Raw genomic sequence first — 19,667 nt, 5'->3', positions numbered from 1 at the left:
ATATCTGCACATGTAATATAATATGTACATCACATACGTTATTTTCACACATGCTCTTGTATACACTTACATAAGCACATATTCAGTTTCACATCTTGATGTACCCAGCCTCATACCCACTCATATATACACAGAATTATGCATACATATACAAATAGTTAAACATTTTTACATTAATTTACAAATCCTGACATTAGGCATAGGGGATATGCTGATAAAAATCAAATTGTGAGCTATAATGTGACCTATAACCATCTGCTTTTTTGGAAAAATTGCAGAATTTCTCTTGAATGCAGTTCAGTGCTCAAATAAAGAATTTTTTTCTCAACCACTCCCCTTATTGGTCAACCTTGGTCATGTGACCGGTAGATTCAACCGATTGCAGTGAAGCGTGAACTTTTAGCAGATGACTTATCTCTTCAAGACAATATAAAGATATTAAGTTTACATGAATCATGATAAAAATCATGATCTGGCTCTAATAAAACCATGATTTTCTGGCATATGGCCCAACCTACCTGACATTTAAATAAGTGTGTTGTGTAATGTCTACTCTTGTTTGGGTCTTGCCACATAGTTCTTCATACTTACAATAGTTTATACTTAGTCTATTTGACCAACATCATCATATCCGCAGAATGGGGTTGAATGGTACCTATGTAAATGTTGTTGTATTCCAGGCCTCTTTATACAGCTGCTTACCGCGCTGTTCTCCAGGGTTGGATTATTCATGGATATTGATGGACTCTGGAGCCGGTGGAGCTTTGCCATGTAAAAATGCAAGAAGGCACCTGCTTTTTGAAGTCAGTGCTGCTATAGAGACCTTTTATAGCTTACAACTGCTGAAAGCTATTGCAGTAGTTTTGTGGCTTGAAACTCTACTAATCACTAGGAGTAGTAATACATATGACTGCTATGTACTTTTGACCTTTGTGAGACAGGTTAGTTTTACTCTACTGACAGGGTGTCATTGCAACAGTAATTATAACAACGATTATTGAGTATCCTCTGCAATTAATTAAACTTTGACTGAATCAAGATCTAAACTTTCCAAACTGTCAATAATAAACTTAGGGCACAGTTTAAAAGTATGCACTGTCATCTCTGGGGGTTCAGATGTATAAAATATGAGGATTGTTCTTTTTCAGTTTTTGCTCCCAAGCTTCATAACACTGTTGCTGAGCTGTAATCCAAAACTGAACTATTGGTCTCTAAATTATATGTTAAGACAGACTTATGACATTTCGCAGATATTTTGTGCACTATTTGGCTTTTCTAACACCTCTGCTACAGACATATCGTCCATCTTGAGTTAATCTCTGTTATATTTCATCTGTCTGTTATTCCATTGGACGTTTCACATACAGGGACATAAACCACGCGTTCTCAGGGCTGTGTGTCCCGTGTGCAGATGGGCTCCTGGTGTATGGTTTAAAGCTTCTCTTAAATCAGTCTGAAGCTTCGTGTCCATGACCTTAGAGGAGAACATGTGTGGCTCTCGTCTCATGGAAGCACAGTTTGTTCATGAGGAATAAAATGTGAAAAATTTACACACATGCTAAGATATGGACATACATATTGTATATAGCTGTTGCCATGGTAGGGCCTAAACAATCTGAAAATTGTAAAAAAAAAAAAAAATAAAAATAAAAAAAACAAACAACAACACAAATAAATGTTTAACAATCATCTAAAACAATGGCTTCTCCCAAACCAAACTTGTGCCTATTATGTGGACTGATGTGGGTCTAGAGAGAGTGTGATGTTCTGGAGTGAATTCACTGAATGATGATTTTCATAATGGATGATGATTTTAAGGTGCTGAGAGAAAAGGTTGTGAATGATGATACAGAATTATTATGATGGCCCGGTCATTGTAAAGACATTGTCTTTATATTTTTCAATCTATCTTTTTCTGTTCTGATACTGATGCCAATATATATATTTTTAAAATGTGTATTGAAAAAATTATTTTAAGTTATTGAAAAATATAAATAGAGCTCATGTTTTCTGCTGTCATTTTAAAGTGCATATAATCCTGGGATGTCTATTATCATGTCATATTATCTAACATTTGTTTAAACAGCTTCAGTTCTCACTGTGTGTACCTCCAGGCATGTACATAAGTACAGTCTGTGAAAGCCTGTGGTCCTCTGATCTATTATAAAGACAAACCCACACTCTGAACTTATGCCAAACGGGAACATCTTCATCTTATTTTCTTTTGTATATGAGTTTCATTCCCATAACAGCTCCACTCCCTAAACAGAGTCATGACATGCTTTAACTATTTACAGTAACCACTATTTTTCATGTTTAAGAGCTTCCGTAAATCCCCCCATTATAGTATTGTATAGCTCTAGAGGTAGGCAGTTGGTTTTCTTTAGTGTTAGCTCTAAGTTAAGTCAATACATTTGGGATATGGCGACATTGTGCTATGTGCAATGGCAAAATGACCCAAAACACAGTTGGGACATACTGTAACTATTTATCTTCCTTAACCAGTATTCATCATTCATCATGAGCTAGCATAAAGCCCCCCATTACAGTACTCTATATGACTCCTGAGGTAAATCAGTTCTTGTGATGTCATGTGGTAATACAGAAAGTGCCCCACTGTGTTTTTAAACTCCATACACCTTTACTAGAATCTTTTGGATAATTTCAGCCCTGGAATTTCAGATCTTTATTGATCTAAAAGTAAAAGTTAAGTTAATGTTAACAAGAGTTAATTTTGCATAATAGAATCTATAGGAAGTCAACAATTGCCTAAATAACCTCATACCTAGTTAGTACATGCTAACTATTTACCTTAAACTTGACTTATCATGTTTAACTCTAGCTTAAATCCTCTCTTTATTGTATTGTATGGAAGATAGAGTATGCCTCTTGAGGTATTAGTTGTTTTCCTCAGCTTTAGTCCCATTAGCTTTAAGTCGAGTCAGTATGTCAGGGATATGGCAGCATTATGCTCTATATGCAGCAGCTAAATGACCTCACTGGTAAAGAACACAGCTTTGTTGTAAATGGGGCAGGGACATTGTATTGTATGGGACCATGGGAAATCCACAGGGAACACTGATTTTATGTCACTGTTTGCTGTTAAGGCAAAAGCTCATTGCTCTGAGCTAAGGTAATGTTACAGTGAAAGAATGCAATAAATAAAAGAATAATAAGCTTGTCAAGTGTATCGCCTGTAGGTTTGAGGCTAAGCAAAAGACCAACACTTTCCATAAAAAAGGATGGACCATATGTCAGTGCTAATTATCAGTATCATGGTATTGGATATATTTTTTGTCCAATGTTGGAAAAATCTTAGTTTTTAGAACCAATATTTATCCAAGCTGCTCCAGTCTGTGTGTTTATTTGGCATTCCAAATTTATCTTCTGTGCATCTGTGTCTTAAACAGACAGTCAATTAAAATTGAAAGGAAGGAAGTGTTTACACAATCTACATATATTGTCCTATAAGTTACACACGGCAGCACAGTGGCTGAGTAGCTAGCACTCTTGCCTCCTAGCAATAAGGTTCCAGGTTCAACTCCCAGGGCTTTCTGTGTGAAATTGGCATGTTTCTTTCTAATGTTTGGGTGGGTTCCCTCTGGGAACTCCGGTTTCTCCTATCAACCCAACATTCAAATAGGTCAAATCCTCCAGCTAAGGTGGACCAAAACCAAGCTAAAGAGCTCTGACGGCAGCCGCTCACAGCTCTGACAAGTACACAACTTTACTTCAGTTTGTGGGCAGTGTTATTGATTTTAAAACTTTACTTTAGATATTAGCAAATCAGTTATTGGTCACAACAGCAAGGCAAAAGTCAAATATTAAAACATCCCTTTCAGACCATCTCTTGTGAAAAGTTGATATGTTTCTTGTTCATTTTTCAATCATCACATTAGGCAACTTGTGACTGTGTTTTCAATGAGTTCTTCTACATCCCCAAATTCAAACAACAGTAATAATCAGACCACACCTACAGAACAACCACAGCAGCTTTCAATTGAGCCCAACCATTTCCCTGATGCTCCCTTTATCATCACCGCTCTGATGTGTGCTTAATGTTACTGAAACAACATGAAGAAGAGACTGACAGAAACTAGGCATTGAGCCAGCACTCTGCAGTTTAACTGACAAATCATTAAACCATTAGAATATATGTTTTACACACACACACAAAACACCTTCAAATGTCTCCAAAAGGTCAACTGTAACCAACAGTGAGACTCAGAGGTGTGAAGTGCCAAAAAATAAAGTAAGTAAGAGTGCTGTTACGTCACAATCATATTACTCAAGTACAACCTAATTAATAATTAAACCTAATTATTTCTCCTGCCTCTTTGTCAGTTCATTTCGTGTACTTGTGCAGTGTAGTTAATGACATGTTCACACTTAATGGTTTACAGCCTGTTTGACAGCACAACCCTGAGGCCCCACAAACATGGCTCTGAGCCTCAGACCTCAGGCAAAAGCACTTAGTGGAGAAATTTCTACACAAGATTTTCACACAACAGAAAGTATACTACTATGTTTTAACTGAAATTCCACTGTATTAATGTATCTAACACAGATTATAGTTTATTTTTTGCCAGTCCCAATGCTGAACTAAGGGTTGACTCAGGAAAGTGGTGTAAAACATTTGTCAAATTTGGACAAAATTCTCAGTTGCCAAGTAGGCTTTGAGTTGGGGAAAACATAAATTTCAGGACTTAATAATAAGCACACTGAGAAATGTATAGCATAACCCTCTATAAAAGTCCTATATTGTGTGTGGGCATGTTAGAATGTTGTTACCTCTTCAAAAAAAACATACCTTGAGTAGGGTTTTGTTTCATTCTCAGAAGTTAAGTAGTAATCTCTTATTATCAATTGAATAGTGGTAGTTTTCAAGTTAACAGCTGCCTTTTACCTTTAGTTCAGTCGAGATTTGGAATCCAGAGCTGAAATCATCCAAATGATTCTAGTGAAGGCTTATGGGTTTAAAAACACAGTGGAGCACTTCCTTCATTACCTTATGACATCACAAGGTGTAGTGTTTTATAGGCCCTTTAAAATTTAAACTTTAAAAAACATATCCTTACCACTAATATCTCATCGTTCTTCAGACGTTCTCCTCAGCTCAACATTCAGGTCATTTCAGAGATTGACATTGGCCAGTTAAATACAGTGATAGTCATGTATTATTAACTGTAGTGAATGTACCAGCATAAACACAGATTATCAGTACTCACCAAGCGTTTGAGAGCAGAGGCGGATAGAAAAATACCAAGGATAGTTTAATAAAGTGATCTATGTCTGGTTTGTAAAAGGGAACGTGCAACTAAAAAATTACATTACAGACACAGCTCTGAATCATGCTGAGTTCAAATAAGGATAGAAGATCTAGTTTTATTGCAACTGAAGAATATTTTAAGTGCTTTTATGTATAATTTTATTTTCCATCCTTGTGGTAGAACAGACTTCACCTATAATTGCCACTGACCAGACAGCATGACCTGCTTGTCTTCATAGATATTGGCCAACTGTACTTCATAATATGCGCTGGAAATAGTCTTCATAATTTTACAGGTGTACAAAATGCTGCTGTGTCAAATATATTAATGCTATTGTGTTGTGTGAAAAAAGTTTTGCAGAAGTATAATACTGAAAAGGTAATACTGTCCACACAGTTTTGTAATACAGCAACAGTCTCATTTGTTAAATAGACTAGGTGATTTCACCTTTGAGTTGTGCCCAGTTTGTCACTCCTGATGTTAATCAGAGCTGTCGTAGGTGTCCTTGAAAGGTAGTTCCTCTCAGTTGGACTAAAGTATGGGCTCTGATAAAAGCAAGCCATTCACAGTGCATCCTGTACAAACTGAGACCATCTCATTTATCATCCACCTAGTCCAGTCTGGAGAAAAGGAATTTCATGGTCAAATAGAAACTTGTGTTGGACATTTAAACCTTTTTGGCTGTCTTTTCTGTTGCTTGACAAGTACTTGATCTCTCTTATCAAGCAGTTTATAAAGACAAAACTCATTTTGGGGATCATTCTGCTGTGGGGCACTTTGTACAACTTTTCTACAAACTCATACACATCTGAAAACTATTATGAAATTGCATTCTATTTTTAAGAACTTATAAATTCAATTATTTTACAAAGAAATCCAGAAATCCTCTTTTGACAATCAGTAAACAAAAAAATCAATTGTTTTTATTTGTTTGAAGTTTATTGGATTTGATCATCTACAGTAACGAAACCTTAGAACTCAATGCTTTTGTTCAAAATATTATGTTTTTTTGAGATTTGCCTGGTCATTATTTTTGTGTGGCTCTTTGGTCACTCGGCAACACCTCTTTTCTGACACCCCTCCAAATCTCTATCCCACTTCTGTCTGTGCCTGTTCTACTGTGGAGTGCTGCTATCTTTATCTCTGCACTGGGAGAGACACAGAGAGAGGACTCATCAATTATCTTTATAACAGGACATGGTGCACTGGCTAAAACAGGAGGTATTACTGCATGACCAGACCTCCAGGCCCAATCAGGGGAAGTAGGTCAGGGTATGGGGTATTGAGACGTGATTAGACCCAGTGTGGTGGTTTAGTTATTAGCATGGGGTTAAGTGTTATTACAGTTAAATTAAATGGGGTCTTTCATTATTAGATTTAAGCACAATCCATGTATCATTAGTTCATTCGTTTTTCAATATAAAACCAAAAATAAGAAAACAATAAGACAACTATTTTCTTCATTCATTGTCTCCAAAACCAAAATGAAAAAAAAAATGGATGATTTATTTATTTTTTTTTTGATTTTGTGTTTAAATGAATAATGGATCCCGTGTGATGCAGGACTTTTGCACCGCATATGGACTGAACCAGGACTAAACCAGGACTAAACCAGGTCCAGGACCAGACTGGAACCAGACCAGGACTGAGACCAGGACTGAGGCTGGGACCAGACCAGGACCAGACCAGGACTGAAAACCGTTTAGTCATGGTTTAGTCCTGTTTTAGTCCTGTTTTAGTCCCGTTTTAGTCCTGGTTCAGTCCTGGTTCAGTCCTGGTTCAGTCCTGGTTCAGTCCAGCATCGCAGTTTAAGTCACGGAAATGGGAAACGGCCGTTATCTGTTTTTTCCATTATTCATTTAAACACAAAATCGAAAACTGAAAAAACTAGCCTTTATCCGTTTTTTCATTTTTAATTTTCACATAAGGTTTAAAAACACAGACAAAAGTGTGAAGATGTGGTTCACAGTTTACTTTTTTTTTGGTTTTCAACCATTACAAAAAAAGTGCAAATGCAAAAAGTGCCAGGTGCAAAATGAAGGCAGGCAACAGTTTCCTCTCCAGTGACAGAACCCAGAATGATGTTGGAGGCGCCTTTTATCTGGTCTGACTGATTGGATAAAACTACAATGACTAAAACAGGGATAGTAAAAAAATAAATTACATTACAACATTAGCGTAAATATTGAGCCAACACTTCATAAAGTAAACCCACAACCAAATAACTATTAAAACCCCAACCATATACATAAAAACCCTAAAACCATACACCAAGTAAACTCTAAACCCATAAACCAATAAAACACCTAATCTACTTCCTCTGTACAATATATTACACTGGGTCCAGCCCCTTAAAAGGGGGAGCTTGTTTCTGGGGGACTCTTTTAGGACCTGGACAGAAGACAAATTAGGTAAATACAATGCAAACCACACCATTCATTCAACACACACATCAACACTTAAAACATTTCCAAACAGATATATTGCACCATATATATTGCACTCCTCAATTTAAAAAGGTAATTCCTCCTTTTCCTTCAGGGACCAGCAGCTTTCAGTTAAAGTGCCACTGAGCCTCAGAATTAAAAGCGTTAAAAGGAAAGACAATAAATACAATTTTTAAAACCAATTATGTGCAATGTCTTTTGTAATATGTGCAAATATGTTTAAAGTGCTGTGTGCGATCAAAAGTGCGGTGTTTTAAAGTGTCAGGGTGAAGGTGCTGAGGGTACTTATGGGTAACAAACTGGCCTGTTTATTATAGCTACAGAGATATATAACAATAAACAATGATACTGAAACTACTTCATGCTTCTGACACAATAACAATATGTGACGGGGTTCTATCTTAGGGTAATGACGATGGCGTAGTCAGAAGGATGTTTTTTGAGTGTTTAATAAGTGTTAACGTTCCCAAATAATAAAGTTTGAAGAGTGCTATACAAAAAAATTGTGAAACAACAAAGAAAAGTATTTACAATATATGCACACACCAGCAAAAATATGCTTAAATCTATAGTATGTTACCTTCCTCTTGCAGGTCCAGGTTTAAACTGACTGAGGGAGGGAGAGTGGCCCTCTTTTATACTCCATGACTCCTCCCCCAAGCCAATTAACTACAAAATGTGTTTTTTTACCCTTAAAACCCAAGTTATTGATTACAATGAAATAAGGAAAAAAACTGAAAAATATAGTAAATTATATGGCCATATCTCTGCGCCTGTAGCAGCAATAGAAAGGTGGTGAGCGGACGGAAAATATGTAGCGGGGACCGGAGCGGACAGACGGGGAGTGAGCAACAGAGCGGGGTACCGGTGCGGAATGAATGAAAACAGGTGGGTAGCTAGCGCGGGCTTGTTTGGGCGTGCTTAGGTAAGCACGCGCTCGGACGGAGCGACTCCGTCACACAATAAAACAGGATAAACCCAGTCAAAGGTCTGAGCTGCAACAATCAAATTACAGAATGAAGCAATAATTAACCATAGAAGTCACTTATTTAACCCTCTACAGCTCAAATCTTATTGTGTTACAACTAAAATAACAAAAAAATCTTCCAAATATTGCAAAGAAAATGCATTGATGATAAATACTGAGGTCAAAAATATATTGCTCTAGCTACCGTATACTGAAGTCAATATAGTATTATGGTGACAGGCGTGTGTGGAGTCACCTCTACACAGATCCGACCTGGCTCTTTGCCTAGTGGCCTCACCTGCTTGTCTCCATGGAGATATTTAAGTTAAAGACCATATTGTAGAAAATTCATAGAGACCAGCACAAGCACATGGCATATCATCTCCACCAGACAAGTTACATAATGGAGCTTTAAATTTGCCACATGTAATAACATCAAAATCACATAGTAGTGTTACTTGCTTCCTTTTAGTTTTAAGAGTAGACAGGCTAAAAACCACTAACAAGTCCCACCAGTGCCAGAGTGACCCATAATTACCATCTACATATGTCTGAAATATAGTTAAGTATACATGTTTAAATACTGCATGTCTTGATTTACTTCATTTAGCCTAACATGCTCAGACAGAGTGCTTTCCAAACCTCAAGTTACTATGTACATTTATGCACCCAATGATCTGAAACTAAAACACTCAATCCAGGAATGCTTACCAAGCACCTTCAGTGGGCTGATTCCAAAAATGTGCTTCAACTTTATGTAGCCTATTCCTGCTTTATTTAGTAAAAGAAAAACTAATTTTGTAATGACACAATTACAACTCTTTATTATTTGGTGCAGTCCCTATCAAATTGCATTGTCTTTCTGCAATCATTGAAAGCCACACCTTAATTGCCCTTTTACAGTCTGAGTGACGGATGCAGGCCAGGGAGGGAGGAAGTTTCTATGGAGACGAAATGACTTGATGCGATTGGCTGTTTCCTGACAGATGAGTATGTGTGGTCTACTGATTGTAAACATGCATTGAGGTTAAGGTCGCTGGACAAGACATGAGTAAAGCAAATGAAACACGCTTTAACCTTGAAATGCCGTCCTTTTAGAATAATAAGAGGCGGGTTAGCTGGCCTCTGATTCAGCCCTCACTGTGCAGTATAAACCAGGCCTGATGCATTAGCGCTAACACACGATTAGCACACACCACAGATCTGTCTCTGTGGAGTCTGGAGGGAGCCTATACATTACAGTCATGACAATCAATCGATGACCTACTCTCAGCTCTGCTCTACATTCTACTAATGCTAAAATCCTTCTACTTGTGATATCTTTATTACTGCAAAGTATAGAGAATTTGAACTGATGCAGTTGGCAAATCAGAAAGGCTGCACATTTTTAAGTACCTCCTCCATAAATGATAAAATATTCTTATTCTGCCTAAAAAAACAAACAAAAAACTGCTAATCCTAGATCTGTAATTAGTTAAGATCTGTACTTCTGAAATGTGATTCTTATAATTTCTCATCAGTTCATATTTCTTTTTATCAATTCTCCCGGACAAATTTGGATTAAAAAAAAAAAAATGTAAACAGAATGTTTAGAACATGAATCACAATCACAATGCTTGTCAGAAAATTATGCACTTAAATTTTTTCGTAAATTGATCAGCCCTACTCAAAGCAGCCCTTTACAAACAGACCTGCACTCAGCACTAGGGCCCTGAAAGTATCACCTTGGGGTGGGTAAACTGGGCGTGTGTGTGTGTACTAATAACCTGGCGTTCCTCATATGAGCAGACTCAGGTCCGTGTGAACGTGCATGTTTGAGAAGGGCTTTTGTAACCTACTACAACAAATAGTACGAACAATAACTACTACTACTTGCAGTATTTCTCCCATACATATCAACACAATACTGGTGCTGATGCTGCTACTGCAATTAATACTGCTATTTTTTCTACTGAACTTCTTACCCTCTTACTACCACTGTACTTATTACTACTACTATTACCATCACCACTACTACAACCACAACCACTACTACCAGTACTGCTATTACTGTCGTTAGTTATTCTTGAAATACTCTGGACTACCCAACTGTCTGTAACCCACCCTCTCCATTTTCTATAGTTAATTTGAAAAACACTGGCGATGCCCCTGGGTGCATTATGAGCTGTTGCTGATGCAGGGTAATTACACGCGCACAGTAACAGCAACAGCAACATGTCCGTATAGAGATGCACAGCCCATAGAGTCACGTGTGTTGTCTGATTTATGAAGCCTGTCAGGGCAGTGGGCCACAGTGAGGAGCTGAATGGGCGTATTTGTCCTGTATATAGCCACATGTATTGATCCATGAATATGTTATCAGAGAGTAACTTCCTTTGCTAGTCCAGTGTTGCGTTCTGGCAGGATTACAATGTCTTAATTCAAGTCTGTTAAGAAAAGTTGTATGGTTTTCTGTTACTGTTACTACTGATGTTACTTAGACAACATTATCCAGATGTTGATGCGAATACCACATGCCTTTTTTATGTCCATATTTAGGCCTGTTATGATGATTACTATATTGATCGTTCTATATATGAAAGCTGTATAATATCCTTATATTTTTATGATGTGTACTTTTTCTTGGGGAGATTGTTGCCATTTTTATGTAATAATGTAGAATAAATAACTTTTATGACTAATCTTTTGGTTCAGTCTGCCATTTCCTGGTTGCAGCCTGGGCTTTTTAATGATACTTTTTCTTAAAGAATTGGTTTACTGGCATTATCTTGCTTTGTGTAAGTGGCATAAAGTATTTTCAATATTATTATTTATCTCAGTATTTCTCTGTAATAATATATCATACTTGAAAAATTGTTTTTGTCACAGGCCTATCCACAGTTCATAATGTTGGGCTATCATTATAATAATCAGGAATATTATTGATTTGCCAGGAATGTTCTCCCATGGATTCAATTAGAGGAATTTATATGGCTCAAAAATACCTTGAAAACCATGCATCCTTACAGTGAGCAATGAGTATTGAGGCAGGCATCTTTACTTTTATAGCACAATTCGTATTTGTATAGTCATAATTTTAGATTTTAGCTTGATAGTTTTTTTGGTTGTTCACAATTGCCAGCAAATGCAATGAAACAACTGTCAGACAATGAATCACATTATCCAGGTGCTCAGCACTGATTAGACAAATTCCAACCCCGTAAAACAGAATGACATTTAAGATTGTAATCTTTGGGCCTATAAGCAATGGAAAACGCCTCGCATAATGGGACAATTCAGATGTCTGAACTTTGATGTAACCAACTCAGTGAAATAAGGTGTGGTACGGAAAACAAATGGTACAGTGGGTTTTCTATGCTTTTTTAAACGTCAGCCCTGTTGGGACCTGTCCAGGGAGTAGCCCACTCGCTCTGCCATTGTGGACAGACAGATGTAAATTATAGAGCTAACAGCATTTTTCTTCTGATATTCTTCAAACGGGTGTAGTCCTCCTCACATGGATTTGTATGAGACACAGTGGGTTAGAGGAATGATTCAGACCACACCTAGCTTTCCCTTCACTCACAAATATGGAGTATTTACTGCTTTGTTACACAATCTTCAGATAGAGATGTGCAGAGACTTAGACATCCAGGGTGGAACAAGTGCTCAAGATGTTCAGGACAAATACAAGTTCTTACAGTTATTGCAAAAGTTAAGAAGGTAGCTGCTTTCATGTCACACAGTTGGTTGAGGGTCTAGCACTCTTACCTCCAAGCAAGAAGGTTCCGGGTTCGACTCCCAATGCAGAGTTTGCATGCTTGTCTGTGTCTGATGTGGGTATCATCTGGGCAATCCGTTTCCCTCATCAACTCAAAAACATGCGCAAACTTAACTCAAGATCTGGAGATGGGCATAGGCACTGAAGGATGGGTCAAATGCAGAGTACAATAAAGTTTAACCTTAACATTACTACTGGCAGTACTAGACCACGAGCACTGCAACCACAATTTGAATACAGGGACTCAAAGAGAACTCTCAAAACATCCGATAACATCAATATCTTTTACAACATGTTTGTCTGTGGTATTTTATTATTTTGATTCCTTCAAGATAACATTAATTGAATTTGGTTGAAGCCTGTCAGTGGGAGTCAATAAAACCAGCACTGGAATGCACCCACCTCTTGATTACAACATATGCCCAATATTCCAAATACCTTCAAATGTCTGTCTATGTCAAGTTTACCTAAAGCACAACCCTGTAACCTTTAACCTAAATAAACAGCTTTAGAGTCTGTGTGATAATTTAGGAGTTACTAGTTAGTATGTAGCTATGAGGTGGAGAAAGTTTTCGTTGTCCTATTTGGGTCAAACTAAACTTGACCCAATGTTCCTGGAGTTTTGGGTGTTGCAAGTAAATGCCACATAACTGTTAATCACAAACAACCAAGCTAAGATTAATTATTATTCAATTATCAACCAAGCAATTAACTACCTGTGATATAGCTCATACATATTCATTCCATAATTACCAAAATATATGGTAAACTTAAATCTTGTGGTTTGATTCCCTTTGACCATTGACTTAGAATGATGGTCAGCTCCAGGACAGTTGTGGCTATAGACGCATCGTACTTATTTACTTCTTAGACTTAGACAGCCTTAATTGATTCACTGGGGAAATTACTTGGACACAGTATTATACATTACCGCTGTCAAGTGAGATTGATGAGGTAATGATTCTAATGAATAAGGAACGTGAAGTAGCACTTTTAGGTAAAGTTTCATTCAAATCTTTTTTTTTTTAACCATGACTCTGCTGTTATATGAGAGAAGTATTATAAGATTATGTTAAAGCGGAGTTACCCAACCCCCTTAATGCTTTGTAACGACAATCAATCAAGCAATCTTCATGTAATCATTAAACATTGTATATATTGAAAACTTGTAAGGAACAGCCAAGCAAGACTTTTATTCTCTGAGTTTTAACACCGCATGAGTTGTGTGATCCTCTGTTTACCTTTTATTTTTAATTGATTTATTTATTTATTCTTATGGATCTATTTTATGGTTTTATTTTTATTTTTTTTACATTTGTCTTTATTGTATTAAATTGTAGATTTTGTACAGTACTTTGGAAACAGAAATGTGTTATAGAAATAAAGTGGATTGGGTTGGAGTCACTATATGATCATTTGTGATGAGAGCTGATTGGCTCTGCATTAATGGTCACTTTTCTATCTGAAAAAGCAGTTTGAAAGCATGCTCTAGTGTCCAGAAAATCAATGCATATGTGTGGGTGGGATGTCCCAAAGGGATTGTGAGAGCTATAGGAACTAGTTAGATAGATTTAAATACTTCACCTTTCATAGTTTGGTGCACTGTGTAACTTTTTTGGTGGAGGGCCCGTCACATACTTTTCTCCATGGAAATGTTATTGTTTTGTCTGGAATGGAACCTTTCTATCTTTGTGGAGATTAACCCAGAGCAAGTGACCGGTCAAACCCCACTCACAGTCAGAATGCCTGTTTTTCGAGGTATTTTTGAGCTATAAAACCACCTTGTAAGTTAGAGCTGTTTAATGTCATACTGTGGAACATTAAAGCCAGAGCAATGACATATCCATAGAAACAATCACGTGATGGACCCTCCTCCAGAAAAGTTAAACAATGCATCTGTAAAATGCATCTGTTGCAGTGCGTCATTTGCCACAATAAAAAAAGCTTTAATATTTCCCACTGCAGACTGATGGGAGTCAGTTGCATGAGAAGAGACTGAAGAGGCTCACCACAGGAGGGAGTGTCCATTGGCTCATGCGCAGGAATGTTTTTGTGCATTGGACAAAAATTCGAGGAAGAGTGTTTGATATGATGCATGACCTCATCAGCGTAACAATATGGGACAGGGCTGATAATACAATGAGAGAGACCGGATACTTCGGAAGTGAAATTTCAGTAGTACAGGGATCACGTTGGAAAACATAATCAAGAGGTGTGAAAGTTCAGTGACCATAACTGTGAATTGTCATGACCTGAAATGTTAGAATGGGTCTGACTGACATTTTAATTACATGTCAGAATGCCCTTGAAATATTTTGATCATGAGAGCGCTGCATGGGTGATCCTGCACACTCACTTTCATCCTGACTTTATTGACTCTGGGTCTAAGGATATATGAATTTTCCAGCTTCTGCATAAAAATAAATACTTTCTTTCAATATTTATTACAGATAATTAATTGCCTTCTGCATACCAAATGTGTGCCAAACTGTCAGCAGCTTGTCTATGAACTAACCTTTTCCACAAAACGATAGCTTTCCACCTCAAGCTGAATCTCAGTATTTGCTCATTATAAATTTCACAGAAAGGTCAGAAAATGTCACGGCTTGACTTCTAAGTACTTCTTTACATTTTGAAATATTTATTACAGAAAATACAGATTTCTGCATTTGGTACTGGACTTGATTTCTGTTATTATATTAGATGACTTGCTGTTAATTGTTCAGATCATATAACTAAACACATTCCTATGTTGTCTAATTCTGATTTTACTCAAACTACTGTACTACCTTTATCACATTTTGAACATTGATAGTAATTGTACACACAGAATACACATAAAACCTTGACTGTCTCATAGTTTCCTGATGTTGTTTAGTTGCAGCTGGTGTGATTGGATGCACGCGTCCATAAACAGCTTTGAGTATCCACATGCTCCTGCTGCTCTTGCCCTTGTAAGGAGACCCCAGCTGTGATGACTGAGGCTGAAGGACGCTGACACCTCACACTCAACATTTGCTATGAGACAGGAGTTTGTTGTGACCAAATATTTAAAATGGAAGGTGCACAGTGTAATAAAAAAGCTGCAATTTTACTGTGATGTTACACAGTTGGCATAGTAAAGTTCACATGGTTCTGGCTGAATTCAAAGTTAGACAGTCTGTCATTAAGCAGTAGGCTCTTTAGGACAGACTTGTAATTTTGTGATCAGATGTTGCGTTATTGGTATTCATTTGGACAAAGAAATAACAAAAATACAGTTTACACCACAGACTGTATAAAGAAGTGGATTAAGGGAGTATGACGTCACCCATAGTGTTCAGCTCCAATCAAATGAAGCTTACAAGGCTAGAGCTTATAAGAGCGAATTTGGAGCCAAGTACCATAGTAGGAACAGGGATTTATTTACTATCAAATAGCGAAATAAAAACATCTGTATTACCTCGAGCAGGGTAATACAAACATTTTAAGACCAAAATGATGAGGCTCACAGCAGCAGTTACAGAGAGAGGGGTGACAATTTCTCAATGTAAAGTCAATTGGAAACAGTTGATGGAGCCAGAAGCGCAGCAGCCAGTGGGTAAGCTATGTCCATTTATATATACATTCTATAGTTTACCCATGAGATCAATACATGATTTTGTCTGTTATTTATTGTGTTTCAAGTGAGGAATAATAACTAAATCATAATCTATCTGTCGATCAGTCTACCTATGGAATGGTCAAGTCCTACAAATGACGTCCATATGAGAGAGTGATGGTAATCTTTCCCCTTTTCATACAACATTTGCTTCACACTGACTATTAGGGGTGTAATGATATCCAAGTTTCAAGATGCAATATCGTCACGGTACGATATTTATTGTGATATCATGGGAAAGCTCATGATATGGCGGGGAGGCTCTCGATTAGGGATGTAACAATATCCAAATCTCTGTACAATATTTTCACGATATACATCTCACAATGCAATATTTTGAGAAGGCTAACAAAACTGTTAATATGCTACTTTTTCCTCTTAAAATGTCTTGACAAGACTTAAACCAAAAAACTAAGACTTAAAAGTGCTTAGAACTGTTATTTCTTCATGTAGTCTACACTGAAATGGAGCAAAGGATCATGGTCTATGTAGTCCCCTCTGTTTTTTTTAGCTTTTGCTTCACCATAACTCTTAAATAGACTTGTAATTCGATATATTGTGATGGCCCACGATATTATTGTGAGAACTTTATATCACGATATTTTGGTTATTGTTACATCCCTACTGACTGTATATAAACTTTTAAAATGACAGTTTGGCCATTCTAGTATTACTAACACAGCCAATTGTTTTCACATAGTTGTTCAGTGAAAATCAGTAGATACCCTTGATTATATCATTAACACTCGCTTTCTTGACAGACTATATTACACGGAACAGATAATGGCAGCGCACGTTGTCGTGATTGCAGTATTAAACTCATTTGACCTCAGGAGAATTTGGTGCAGCAGACACTGGAGGAGCTCTGCCAGCATTTTTAAAACAAGGGTTCAATCTGAGCGAGAACTGGCACCGTCCCACACAGGGATACTCCTCTGTAATTAGACAGTATACATTCAGGGCACCCAGAGGAGAAGAAAGCGCATTTTGTTTGCGAGAGTGAATGTCCAGTGATCTATGTGGCTATAGCTGAGGCTGCGGTGAATGCTAAGATGAAGCTAAACCTCACAGTTTTCAATAGTAGTGTTCAGCTGTTTTTGTTTTGTTTTTAGTTAATTTTATACATGAAGGAATGCAGAGCCAGCAACAGGATAAACAAATCTAGATTGACTCACCCCCCTCCCCTTCCCACACCACAACGCCCCCTGTCCTGCAGCAGCTGAGAGGCACATGCAGGGGCCTTACCTCAGACAGACTGGAGTGTGGCCTGCTCCCTTTTGGGAATAGTGATGCAGGTTGAGATCAGCTTTGCTTTGTTCACAAAACAGCTGTGAGGTCTCTAATAGATAAAGAGGCGGGCTTAGGTTAAAAAAATTTATCACCTTTTTTGTAGAGTCTAGGTCACAATTTTTGTAAGAGGTAACATAGATCTGATCTGTATCTTGGCCTGGTGGCGGCGCCTGCTTGTCTTCATGGAGATAGATACGTTTAATGCTTTACTGTGGAAAATTCCAGACAAAGCAATAGACAAGTGAGAGACTCTCTATCAGGAAAGCACTGGATCACAATTCTATACAGTAACATTTGACAGAGTTGTAATATAGTTGTTCATATCAGAGTTTCATGTGACAGTAAATCAAAAGAAATGCTTGAATAGTAGCAGCTCTCGTTGCACGTGTTTCTAATCATAGCTCCGAGGCACTGACTGATCATGTTGCGTTCAAAGACCAAATGTTTACTTGAAAACAACTTTCGAGAGACATTCACTGGTGCAAATATGTCCAAAGCGTTTAGGCTGAATTGTTGGTTGCTCAAAAGTTTCAAAAATGTTCTTAATAAAAAGTTAAAATAGAAAGATTTGTATTATGAATATGTACGTGATAAAAGTGAGTGATATAAAACATTGTAGTCTACCATATTGAGCAATACAATCTCCATTCTCTAAATGAGTAGTATTAATTAGGCCTATTTTAGAATCCTGTGTCATATGTTTAATGGTTTGTGACTCGATGAAAAAAACATTTACCTCAGAATTGTTGATATTTTGCAGTCACATCACGGGGGGGTGTTCCACATGTGTTTTTATGTTGGAATGACCAGCAGTTACCATGGAGAAACAATGTATACATAGCATATGCAGTCAAAAAAAAAAGTTTAAGGTTGTCTGAAAACTCAAGATAAATCAAAATCTAAGTAAACAACACATTTTCCGGAGGCTGGGATCAAAATGAGAGTTCATGGTTCTGTTTAGCTGTTTGATTTTCAATAAAAACGTGGGAGTCTCTAACTGAAAAACAAATTCTAGCTTGCTTGTGACTGTGATGTTACATACGGGAGACTTGTTTAACAGCACAAATCAGATCACCTGTTGTAGTTCCAGCTAAATCAGTTCTTTACGGTCAGATTGTGGTAAAATAAACCACAGGTTAAAGTCGAATAAAGCATCAGAGAGAGCATGTTCACAGTGAACATCATACCCCCAGGAAATATTGATAACATCAGCTGCAAAGTATCAATAGTATTATTCCAGGTAAGGCCACTATATTTTTGCCATTACTTGATAGCACATTGACTGTTAGAGAGCTCATATAAACACGTTTTTCTTTTCTTTTTTTCTTGTAAACTCTTGTGTAATTGTATGCATCATAATCATAATCATAGTCATCTTACGTGTAACAAAAATATGTCATTATGTTATTTTGTGCAGTCTAAATGACTTATCTAACCCTGGTATGCAAACTCACTTTCCATAGCGTGTCAATAAGTTCAAAAACTATTCTAAACAAACACAGTATTGAATGGGGGCCTATTGTTTAATTTATTACCTCAGTTTGGTTTCAAAGGAGGTCGAGCACAAAGGATAGGAGACAGACGGAGACTGGGGCGTGGGTCTGCTCTCCACTGTCAAGGGCACGCTGTAATCAGATATGGGAGTGTTAGCAGCACACTGGCCCCATTATGAGCAGGTCTAGTGCCCCCCGGTGGGACTGGGACCTCCGGACCTGACCAGACCTTTGCTGTGTGTTTCAGGTGGGAGGAAGAGGCCATGCGCAGACAGCAGCTGGAGTCCACGGTGGAGACACTGCAGCAGGTTGGAGGCACAGACCAGAAATATATCTCATGACAGGACAAGTGACTCATGTGATGCCAAGTACTGTTGAAAGATGCATTATTGACACAAAAAAGTCATGTTTCCTAGCACAGTGACCTGCTTGTGTTTATGGTGGATTTCAAACTAAATCAAATTACCAAAATAATAATACATACTAAGGCTGTAAGGCTGTATGCCTTTAGTTATTTAGTTGATTAATCGGTCTGTGTCTGGGTCAACCAAAATTTGTATTAATTGACTTTTGATCAATCCTTTTGTTTAGATTATTAGGATTTATATGGGACAGCAGAAAGTTAGTGGGTGAGTAAGCTGAAGAATTGTTTGGTATTTATGTAAAAAGATCAGGCTTGGACACATAGAAATACATAAAAACGTAAAAACTTGAATTTCCCTCAGGATCAATAAATTATCTCCCTCTCTCATACATAATTGTTTTGAGAGCTTTTACAGACTCCCTTCTTAGTCGACTAA

General features: G+C 37.4%; 1 protein-coding gene across 1 annotated transcript in view; it reads left to right on the top strand.

Annotated features, from left to right (window-relative positions):
* The window catches only part of iffo2b (intermediate filament family orphan 2b), a 42,193-nt gene that overhangs the window by 10,409 nt on the left and 12,117 nt on the right, over nucleotides 1-19,667 (top strand). Inside the window, exon 2 of the mRNA XM_055160563.1 lies at nucleotides 19,115-19,175. Within this exon, the coding sequence (XP_055016538.1) occupies nucleotides 19,115-19,175 (61 nt within the window). The remainder of the gene's footprint in view (nucleotides 1-19,114; nucleotides 19,176-19,667) is intronic.

The sequence above is a fragment of the Boleophthalmus pectinirostris genome, unplaced genomic scaffold (genome assembly GCF_026225935.1).
Source record: "Boleophthalmus pectinirostris isolate CB_2022bp ecotype Guang Dong unplaced genomic scaffold, ASM2622593v1 HiC_scaffold_3, whole genome shotgun sequence".
NCBI classification, from domain to species: domain Eukaryota; kingdom Metazoa; phylum Chordata; class Actinopteri; order Gobiiformes; family Gobiidae; genus Boleophthalmus; species Boleophthalmus pectinirostris.
This window is presented reverse-complemented; position numbering and strand designations above follow the sequence as displayed.